Source organism: Xenia sp. Carnegie-2017, unplaced genomic scaffold, assembly GCF_021976095.1.
Source record: "Xenia sp. Carnegie-2017 unplaced genomic scaffold, XeniaSp_v1 HiC_scaffold_23, whole genome shotgun sequence".
Classification (NCBI taxonomy): domain Eukaryota; kingdom Metazoa; phylum Cnidaria; class Anthozoa; order Malacalcyonacea; family Xeniidae; genus Xenia; species Xenia sp. Carnegie-2017.
In genome coordinates, this window is record NW_025813486.1 from 19,968,650 (window position 1) to 19,979,162 (window position 10,513).

General features: G+C 36.1%; 3 protein-coding genes and 1 long non-coding RNA gene across 4 annotated transcripts in view; 1 reads left to right on the forward strand and 3 right to left on the reverse strand.

Moving 5' to 3' along the window:
• The window catches only part of LOC124447794 (regulatory-associated protein of mTOR-like), a 43,052-nt gene extending 40,330 nt beyond the window's left edge, over positions 1-2,722 (reverse strand). Inside the window, exon 1 of the mRNA XM_046998793.1 lies at positions 2,711-2,722. The gene's annotated coding sequence lies outside the window, so the exon portion shown is untranslated. The remainder of the gene's footprint in view (positions 1-2,710) is intronic.
• Positions 471-6,399, reverse strand: LOC124449326 (brain-specific angiogenesis inhibitor 1-associated protein 2-like). Its single transcript, XM_047000260.1, has 13 exons — positions 6,349-6,399; positions 6,180-6,252; positions 6,014-6,103; positions 5,129-5,190; positions 4,986-5,058; positions 4,880-4,923; positions 4,416-4,505; positions 4,029-4,094; positions 3,861-3,947; positions 3,646-3,738; positions 2,762-2,984; positions 1,082-1,136; positions 471-657 (listed from the first exon to the last, which is right to left on the reverse strand). The coding sequence occupies exons 1-13, from the start codon at positions 6,394-6,396 to the stop codon at positions 471-473; spliced, it is 1,191 nt and encodes a 396-aa protein (XP_046856216.1). The 5' UTR covers positions 6,397-6,399.
• A 428-nt stretch (positions 6,400-6,827) lies between these two features.
• On the forward strand, positions 6,828-7,591 carry LOC124448335. Its single transcript, XR_006949025.1, has 2 exons — positions 6,828-7,025; positions 7,207-7,591. It is a non-coding gene; the product is annotated as an uncharacterized LOC124448335 (long non-coding RNA).
• Positions 7,340-10,041, reverse strand: LOC124448334 (protein BUD31 homolog). The gene is made up of 5 exons (XM_046999343.1): positions 9,892-10,041; positions 9,696-9,753; positions 9,533-9,597; positions 8,260-8,423; positions 7,340-7,739 (listed from the first exon to the last, which is right to left on the reverse strand). Exons 1-5 carry the CDS (start codon positions 9,983-9,985, stop codon positions 7,689-7,691), a joined length of 432 nt encoding a protein of 143 aa, XP_046855299.1. The 5' UTR covers positions 9,986-10,041; the 3' UTR covers positions 7,340-7,688.
• Positions 10,042-10,513: the final 472 nt, after the last annotated feature.

The window sequence follows — 10,513 nt, forward strand, 5'->3', positions numbered from 1 at the left end:
AGGAGGCATTGGCGGAGGGGAGGTGGTGGAAATCCATTGGGTGTATCTTCTTCTAGTATTGGTGGGGTGGGGAGGGGTGGTGGCGGCGGCATAAATATGGCGTCTTTCTCATGTGTCGAACTCTCCAATGATGATGCAGAGTTGTTTAACGACTGAATGCCAGATGATTGAGAATCGTTGCGTTTTAATACAACATAATTGTTGTTAACTGAAATGGAGATGGATGCTTGGCTTAAAAAGACAAATTGTAAAAATAACCGCTTGTTATGGTGTATACAACTGGAATACGTCAATTGAATTAGCGACAAACACTAGGAGGGCAGGGGAGGGACAGTAACAGTAACCATTGGTTTCATTCCAAATTATTCTGCCTAAATTAAGGTACGTATATGATGCTATAGTAATGTAGTGCAAATATAAATGATAACTGCAAAACGAACAAAACATGTCATAAAAATTTTTTTTAAATCTTACAATGAAATACGATTATTGTTACCTCTTCCGTTGAGTTCCGCTTGTGGTATTCCATAATCTCTCTCGGGAATTACCAGTCCATCCGGGCTATCGGAATTGGAAGGGTAGTCATGGGATTCGGGCAACACTGAAGGACGCGAATGAACTGGAACTAGGGCAGGTAATGAATGCGTGGGACTGACACTACAAAAGAAATGAATATCAGTGTTGCATTATGGGTAATTAAAAGAATGTGGCAAAAAACGACCAATCACGTTTGCCCGATTTTTAGATGCAGAAACCAAATCTAATTGCGATAAAGGATTTATGACCAACAATAAAAATTAATGATCAACGGCAGTTACGTACGAATCGTCAATCAACGGTAGTTACGTACGAATCGTCAATCAACGGCAGTTAAAATCGTCATTCGATCGACGATAGTTTGAAATTATTAATGATTTTTGAACTTACATTTTCTACAAATTTTACTAACTACACTAAGAATTGAAAGTCAACCGGTAAAGTGAGCCTTCCTTATCCTCTTTGGTAATTCGTCCCCGAATGCATTCGTAGAAATGTGGTGGAAGAATTTCAACAATTATTCCGTCCGGCATTTAATTCGAACCTGAAGGCAACACTTCCGGTGAATTTTTCGTAAACGCGATGGGAACCATCCAGACCTTCACGAAGAAAATAAAACCAAATAAAGAAAAGTAGGTTACGAGAGAATTGTGAATGAAGCAATCAACGATTTAGAACCCAATCCCTAGATGTCTAACTGTGCCGAGCATTGAACGTAATTGTACTTATTTCAATGGTGCCGAGTCAAGGTGAGGCCATTGAAATAAAATATATGAACGCTACCTGTAATGCCTAATAATCTTTTGCCATCCCACACCCAGACACGCGAGATTACACCCAGACACGCGTGTGTAGTTCAATCAATCTCACTCCGCGAGAGAATCTCGAAACACTAAACATGCGTTCAGGTGAGATCTCAGGTGTCTGTGTGAAAGATTCGGCTTCAATTATTTGCTTCCAATGGCGTTTCATGTATTTTCGTTCAATGACTAAATTGTACTTTAATTCAATGGTGCCGAGTCAAGGTGAGGTCAGGACGCCATTTTGAATAGTGCCAAAAGGAAATTCTCAGTCATAACTAATCATTCCACGTATCAAGCATTTTCAAACAAAACCTAGAGAAACGCGAGTATCATCTCTGCAACTATACAAGAAGCAAATTTTACTCGTACATATTGTCTGTCATGCCTTTGTTCAAGATGGCGGCTTCCTAACTCGTAACTATAGAATTTCGGCGGAGTCAGGTATCTAGTAGACTGGGTTCTAGGTGATTGAAGACAAGGAATGGCGGCAATTTCAAAGTAAATACTGACTTCATCGTCCTCGTATTTTCGCCGTATTGCCATCCTGATGTAACTGTAGTTAATGCTTTAATCACATCTCCCTTCAATAAATTAAAAGATGCATAGATTTTAACGGACTGGGAACGAATACTGCTGGACATACGCAATTACACGAGGAGATACATTCTTGTTTGATTTTCATTATGCTCAGCTAAAGCTTTTACAAATATATTTAAATGATTAAATATATTTAATCCGTTAAGTCATCATGATGGACAGTTGATCGTGGAAACATAGACTTGTAGTGAGAGAAACGAGAATAATATTTTATCAAAGTTTTGGGAAGATTAAGATTGAGCGTCGCTATGTCTAAAGCTACCAGGAAAATATGCGCTCAGATTATTAGACGCTCAAATATACTTAGTGGAGACAGATGGTAATAAAATCGGCTAATAACATTGAGAGCTTTTCACAATCAAAGCAACTGAGACAGTCCATTTGGTTCGTAAGTTATCACAACATCACTTGATCACTTCAGTCTTCCCATTTGAATCACCCCCTAACCTTCTCTATGCTGTAAGTGTTATCACAACGTCACTTGATCACTTCAGTATTTCCACTTGACTCACCCCCGCTAACCTCTCTATGCTGTAAGTGTTATCACAACGTCACTTGATCACTTCTGTCTTTCCATTCAACTAACTCTACCCCCTAACCAGAGCCCTCTACAGAAAATATCACTCGCAAACACCTTCAGATGGAGACAAAATCATTTCCCTCTCAGATAAACAATATAAAACAAGAACTATACAAGGTAGCTTATGGTTTTAACCTACATTGTCAAATGATAGTTGGGTTGAATCCGCGTGGTGACGATAAATGGCCCGCACTTTTCCCCTGTAGATAAAATGTTGAGTTCTGATCGTTAGAAAAAGTTTTACTGTCTCTCAATATGTAAAGAGTTGAAACCTGTTCTCTTTCCTTGTCCTTCAAATGCCCATTCGTGATTGGAGTAACACTCAACTGCTGCGAAAACCTCTTGTTTCGGATTCGATCGGGATCAATCGGAGGTGGACTTGGTGCTTTATGCATATCAACTGAATAACCAGATGAGGAAAGGTAGTCGTCCAAACTTTTATCAAATTTTTTGCACTCCGTCAGTTGCTATTATGAACAATGAAGTTTTATTTGTGAATGAGAGGTAAATTTGTTTTGCTGGCTGAATCAAGGACGTTTTCCGCTCGGCCTGTCTTGCATCAGAACCGGAGCAAAACTTTGGTCTGAACCGTAATATAAACTGGACTGTTATCTCCCAATACTAAAGCTATAGAGCTGTAGAGTCAGCATTTAAAAATGATCTGCAGTAAAAACTGGAATGTTAACTCCAACACTAAAGCTATAGAGCTGTAGAGTCAGCATTTAAAAATGATCTGCAGTGTAAACTGGAATGTTAACTCCAACACTAAGAGCTATAGAGCTGTAGAGTCAACATTTGAAAATGATCTGCAGTATAAACTGGAATGTTAACTCCTTTCCCAATGCTACAGACGATTTTGAAGTCATGTATATTGTGTACAACTCAATGCTTGGGTCTCAAGATTGGCGAAAGGCGAGAACTTATTTCGCCCGACAAAAGAGCGTGATGTAATTTTGTAGTCAACAGCGAACTCGCTATTTTACATAACGGTTTGTGAAAATTCTCACAAGGATTGTTAAACGTTTAAATTTCAAAAACACGATGCTAAATTGCTGGCTTCAAACTTTAATTATATTTCAGTTCAGTGTCTCGATAGAAATCAAAATGCATGCGTGTGTGTGCAAATACCTTTACTAGAGAAATAACGTTAACATCGAGCGATAGTGGTTGTTTTGTCAAATGATCCCAGACTGGCAAACGGGCAATCAAAAGACTGGAGGCCTTGAAATAGAGAGACAAAATACATAACTAAATCAAAATAGAATTGTCAAAAATGGGACTTGCGTTGAAATAAACAAAGTTGCTTTTTCTCGTGCAAAGTGTCGTGAATAAAGACCACAAACCTTTTCGTGGTGAGCCAAATCCATTTTTGATACACACAACATTTTCTCAATTATGAAAGAGAAGACGTTTCTCTGTGCATTCATCGCCTAAAAATTTACAAAAAGGAATAGAGCCTTTGAAACAGTTGGTTTTTCAATTTATTACAAACTACTGGCTCATTTTCATACCTCGTGACAGCCAGATACTCTCAAATGATCTAATTTTCCTTGGTGTTGTTCGAAGGCTGCCAATATCTAGAAGATTTTATACGCTATGGAGAAATTTCGACAGACATGATTTAGATGCATTTGGGGCAGTTCTGTGTTTGATAAACGACATATTAACATAATGTTTCGACTTACATTAAGTCATCTCCAGTATGAGAGATAAATAACTTTAAGAAATAAATAACTTTAGAAATAAACAACTTTACTTCATTCTCATACTGAAGATGGCTTAATGCAAGTCAAAACATGTTTATGAAAAAAATTTTGTCGTTTATTTCAAATGCTTAATAAATCTCGTGCTTCCGAGATCATATAGAAATTTCACGTTAATTGCGGTAATAATTTCACCTGTTTTTCTTTCCCGTCGTATTTTCGCTTGTTTTGCTTCGCTGACTTTTTTCCGCACTTTGTCAGCTCAGATTTGGACTTCTCGACCAGCTGAAAACATACAAAATCGATTATCATTGAACTGTACATTTTGTGCGCTGTTTTACAGTGTAGTTAACATTCAGAACGCCGTTGCAAAGTTCGCAAATTCATTTGCAAACTGTGGCGTTGTAAGTTAGTAACAGGTTTCGTAACAAAGCCTCTGGTTGACTATTTACAAAAAAAAAGCCAATTAGTCGTCGGTTTACAAATCTTTGTCATACATTAAGACTTTTTTCATTTGGAAACGAATTGTCGAAGTTCGCCGACGAAGTTCGAAGATTTTAGTGCGAAGTTTAGCGAATGTGACTGTGCCACAAGTCCCAATTAAAAAAATGGTCAGAAAACAATAAAGTTTTCAATTTTCGGCAACTTTGACAAAGTACCTCTAAAGAATTTTGCTTTCTTGAATATAAGTTTTCTGTCTGGCCTAAAAAAAGGAGATGAGGCCAGGTCAATAATGACAAAATATAGTCACGCAAAATTTCGTACTTTTAGTTTGAACGATGCTGTTCTCGATCCAATTTTCCAAAGGCACAATGAAGTCTTGAGCGAAAGCTTTCAACTAAAAGAAATACAGAATATTTTAAGGAGAGACAAGAGACAAACTGGGTGTTTTAAATATCCTTACTTACAACATTGTTGGTTTGGCTTTCGATTTGCTTGTGCACCGCGATAATATCACAGATGGCTTTGCCTAAAATAATGACGTCAGAGATCAACAACGTTCTTGACTTTGGCTGAAAAGTTGTGACAAAATGCATTAAAACAAATGGGGTAAAAGTGACAGCAGGAAAGAGTGAAATGTCATAGATAAGTAACGAAACCGAAAATTTGCTTTATCAGATTGAAAAATAACAGAGATGACAAATGATACTTTTAATGTTCAGTTTGGAAAACGTTAAACATCTTGGGTCAATTAATGAAAAATGATCGAAATGTATGTTGCATATTTAAGAGCTTTATGGCTTTAATCGGAACGAACCTGTCTCGCAAGTCGATAATGACAAAAAAATTTAAGCGTATTACTATTAACATAAAAACAATTAGATCTGTCACTAAAATGCAAATATAATTTGTCGCATAGGGAATAAAAGTGTTTTCATCAAGGTCACCGATTGTTCATAAAAAAAGCATCAATTTGCAAAAATTTAGAAGCCATAAATGTACGTTCTTTTGAACATAACAAATCCCTGCACGGCATTTAGCTGGTAAATTATTCGAAAACGCAATTTATTCGCCGCGCTTGTAATTATAAATACATTGAATCAAAACTCAATGTACTTAGCAACGGGACATCCAAAGCTCGGTATAAGTTTTGTCACATTTCAGACATCTTCAACCGGTAATGACGACCATTTGTCAAAGTATTGCGAAGTAAACAAACACTTTCTTTAAACCGTGCTAAAATCTTTAAAAAATATTACCATTTAAATCGAAAGATTATCAATCCCAATGTCAATGCCAATGTCAACAAACGCTTAGTATGTGGGAAAAATACAAGAAATTTTACAACGTACCCAACATTTTGTTGGATCCTTTCGTTTCCGATGCCAAATGCGCTATCTTAGCAAATCCTTGGTAGAAAATATTAGCCGCAACAGACGCACCTTCACAATGAGAGAAAACAAGCTAATAACTACACAAGATACAGAAGAAGCACTAAACGCAAATCAGGAAACCAACCTAGCAAAGCTTTGTGATACTGCTTAGCGAAGGACGTGAACTCGCGAAGTTGAGGCCCCAAATCAACAACTCTCTAAAACGACGAACAACATAATGCTTAATTGAGAATCCAGAACTCAATATAGAATTGAATCGTTGCTTGAATATAAACATGAAATATAATTCACACCTGATATACATCTTGTGTAATATTATGAATCACTTCGCTCTTTTCCATACTCTCTCCATAATTCCACAATATGACAGTCAGACACTTGTTTTACTTTGACCACCTTTCGAAACTGTCTTACCGGAAAACAATGTTCAGTTGGCATGTCCCAACTCATAATCCAAATTGTGTAGGAAGCGCTGTTTTGACTAAATATATACGACATATAGTACCCCAAATTTTAACCTATCGGATAATGAATCCGACACAAGAAATCTGTAGTATACAAGAGCGAGACTTTTTGTAGTCAATAGTTTTCAACTTTTGAACGTATGAAAATGAAACGAAAAGTATGACTTTTCAAGACGCCGCTAATTGTAAACGAAAATCAAATTTTCTAGTCCAAAAACATTTCAGTACTCTCTTACATCAATACCAGTTCATGTTACCGGTCGATGGTTGTAATGTACGAGATTGTACCCACTGCCGGTACGCAAAAAGTTGCTATGATTAACCATGTTGAACGCGGTAACTTCGTCAATTTATGAGCCAGGAGTTTCGTCCAAGCTTCTTTTTACAGTAAATGTTATCTTTGTGTTCTTATTGATGACCGGAGTTGCTCTGAGTTTTATGACTTTTTCAATTCACATTGTCATATTCACAGTTCTCGCTGGATCTTTACTTCTATCAATTAATTGGTATGGAACGATAAATTTGTAAATTTCTGGAACTATGTTTTGAATTAGAACGAATTAGACGACAAATGGAATATCCATTCACGAAAAATGTTGCAATTAACCAAATGCGAGAATATATCATTAAATTAAACATGCTTCGTGGCTTGAGGTGACTTACAAGTTTTGTGAATATCATTTTTAGGTTTGTCAGTGAAACGGGAATGTTGGAAGAAAATGAAAAATCCAAAACAAAGCTGAATTGAAAACTGAGGATATGTGAAAATATTCAGTCTATTGAATGTGAAAATCGTATGAAAAATCCCACAACCATAACATTGACATGCTGTAGAACTTTTATTTACAGTTGAAGGATAGTAGAGTTTCATGTACAATGTAACAAAATATGGTTGCAATGTTAATAAGTAGAGTCCTATTAAGGTTATCAAGTGAAGTAACTGGAATGCTTAAATGGATGTTTATAAATCCATAAAACCACAATTGTCAACGCCAGATAATATATCACCCTAAATTACTCAATTGTTTTAGCTCGACTTACATAGCCTAAAAATAAAATCATTTGAACTCCATATGACCACAAGTTATCCTGAACATCCCTACAACCACAGATGACACACTCGACAACTTTACCCGGTAAAAAGAATATGAACTCTATATGACCACAAGTTATCCTGAACATCCCCTACAACCACAGATGACACACTCGACAACTTTACCCTGTAAAAAGAATATGAATAGTTTGCTCAGAATTTCTCTTATGGATGCCAAAAACATACAAAAAAACCTTATTTGCACTAAACAGTGGCACAATCAAGATTTTATTTTTGGAGAAAACACCCAAAATGACTTTACACATATTACACATTGTTTTGTATAACTTAGAATGGAAAATGTTGCTGGGGACTCCCAACTTTGCAGTGCCTCTGGCACAGAATAAACAATGTCATTCATTCTCAATGAATATTGATTATATTACAACATTAAATTCAAATTTTTCTCACATACAAAGCTGAATGTTATAATTTATAGAAAAGTAAATGCCTTAGGCAGGAATTTTACCCTCATTGTATATTATGTACGGTGTTTTTCGTTAAAATGCTTAATTGGCTCTTTTGACATGCTTATCGCTCATCTGCTAGGCAAGACCAGCTGGGGAGCAAACCTGTTTGCCATGAACTGTGTATATACTTTCTGATTATTTAAATATGCTTGAAACACAGGAAAAAACTCCACATACCTCTTCGAGTTTAGACTTTGGTACTCTACAGATGCAGTTGGTGCAAAAGTTTGTCCCTGGTTTGGATGCAACGAAACAGCAAAGACTTTCATAGCCTGGTTTTTTCCATTTTGCAATCAGGTTTTTGTCTGCTATATTTTCTTTGAGGCAATACTCATACAGCTCTGTGATGAACAAAATAAAATAGACTAAAAATATGTAAACATACACACTTTTCTGATCTATATACTTGAATGCATAGATTAGCAGAGACCAGTAGACAGTGTGCAAATTTGTATGCAATGTGCAATTTACACATTACTTTTCAAACAATGTGCAAAAATTAGCGGTTTTAACAAAAACACTGTCGTGAAATCATGAATTTGTCCAAGTTTAAAAATATTAATTTAGCAATTAGCACTATATAATAATTAATGTAATATTGATTTGATTATGCTCTAAAGAAACACTTTTGTCTAAGAAATTGCACATCGCTTTTTTCTGAACTAATTTGCACACTGCTTCTGTCTGTTCAATATATACTTGAATGCATAGATTAGCAGAGACCAGTAGACATTATGCAGTGATTATTCAAACCTGAGAGAATTTGACACAACTGCTAATAAACAACAAAGTGAAAACAAACTTCTTTATACTGAGAACAGTCTTAAAATGAAAGAGTAATGGGATACCAAAAGCTAAGAAATGGGTTGGAGGGTAAGGTTAGATTTTGAGGTGAGTGTACAAGCTAGTGACATAGCAAGTCTGCAAGTTTCGCGCCATGTAAATTTTAGATATCAATTAACATTCCATACTTCTTCTGAATTGTGACCAGGGATATACCGGGGAAGCTTATTTATATAAATATCAAAGCCCAGCAAGTTTTTTATTAAATGGCTCTTTAAAAGCACTTTGCTGGGCTTTGATATTTATATTAAGAATTCTTATTTCTTTAGAAATCTATTGATGTTACAGTCATTGAACACGAAATCTTTACATAATATAAATAAGCTTGCCAGTTAGTTATGCTAGTGGTTAGAGATAGGATTAAGATTAGATTTAGCGTTTTGTATTAGGGATTAATATGACTAATTTGTTCATTACAGTTGAACCTGTGTAAAAGTAGGCAGCCATCCTTCGTTAAGCAGTCATGAGACTATGTTTGAAAAACTTTATACTCTAAATATTGTTTGATTTTTATATATTCTATGTACAATGGGCGAAGAATAATTGAACTGACAACAGGATGAGTCCGATGAGGAAAAATGAAAATTTTCATATAAAATTTTCTCACCTCGACTTATTGCTTTTCGTTTGTAGAACAAATCATAAATGTATCTTGACCTTTGATGATGAATTCTGTATAGAAGGATGTTATTTTTCAACAGTATTTACTGAAGGAGTCCCAAGGACTTCACAAGGCAGAACACAAATAAGTGAAAATCGATAAATCATACCTAAAGATTGGCCAAAGTGCCTCAACTTTTCTCTTTCCTTCATGAGGGTCTTGCTCAGCTAAACAATATGACAAAGGGTATATGTTATGTTATTTCATCCTGATATATTTCACATAGATTCAACGTTCAACGGATACAAAGAAATTTCAAAGGACAACAATCAAAGTCGTTAACAAAACGAACGAGTTCGGAGTACCTTCGCGCATTTTTTGATCCAACTCGTCTAGGGTTGGTTCAATAAGCTCCCAGCCTTCGGGTGGAGGTTTCCGACTTCGCTTAACTTTAGGCATAGTTCAAAATTTTAGAGAATTTGCCTACCACACCATTTCATCTACAACTTTTCAAGATTACTTTGTTTGATTATAATATGTTACACGAAGTATTCGCATTGTTTTATACGAGGCCGCTGGGTGGATTATTACGAAGGCTCGCACTAAATTCGAAATGGTGGTATTTGTAGTGTTGTATTGAGGGACGGAGGAGGCGTAGGGTGGAGGCATATTTTACCGTTCACATTTTGCGACAACATTTTGAGCGGGGTGTTGAGGAATATGTCCAGTTACTAAAAAAATGTGGGAAGTTAAAGTTTCCGGAAGATAGGAATAAAGGCAAATACTTCAAATATTTCATAAAAACGGCGTCATTTAAGTACATGTGCATAAGTTTCATGAAAGAACATTTGAAATGCACATGTGAAGTATTAGAGGGTAACCTTTAGCAGTTTGGTTTGATAGTGGTGGTGCGAGGGGAGTGGGCTGGGACGTCAAAAGTGAGAAGGATGGTTAGAATAGCATAAGAACATAGTCTCTGTAAGACGC

Bases quoted from the DNA above. Each gene is read 5' to 3' on its own strand.
- LOC124449326 (XM_047000260.1), bottom strand. From the start codon at position 6,396: ATGGAAAAGAGCGAAGTGATTCATAATATTACACAAGATGTATATCAG. The intron at 5,059-5,128 runs GTAAGTAAGGAT...TATTTCTTTTAG, and splicing joins AAAGCCAAACCAACAATGTT to TTGAAAGCTTTCGCTCAAGA. The intron at 4,095-4,415 runs GTGAAATTATTA...AAAATCTTCTAG, and splicing joins ACGACGGGAAAGAAAAACAG to ATATTGGCAGCCTTCGAACA.
- LOC124448334 (XM_046999343.1), bottom strand. From the start codon at position 9,985: ATGCCTAAAGTTAAGCGAAGTCGGAAACCTCCACCCGAAGGCTGGGAG. The intron at 8,424-9,532 runs GTGAGAAAATTT...TGTTCATCACAG, and splicing joins ACGAAAAGCAATAAGTCGAG to AGCTGTATGAGTATTGCCTC. The intron at 7,740-8,259 runs GTATGTGGAGTT...TTCTTTTTACAG, and splicing joins CAAAGTCTAAACTCGAAGAG to GGTAAAGTTGTCGAGTGTGT.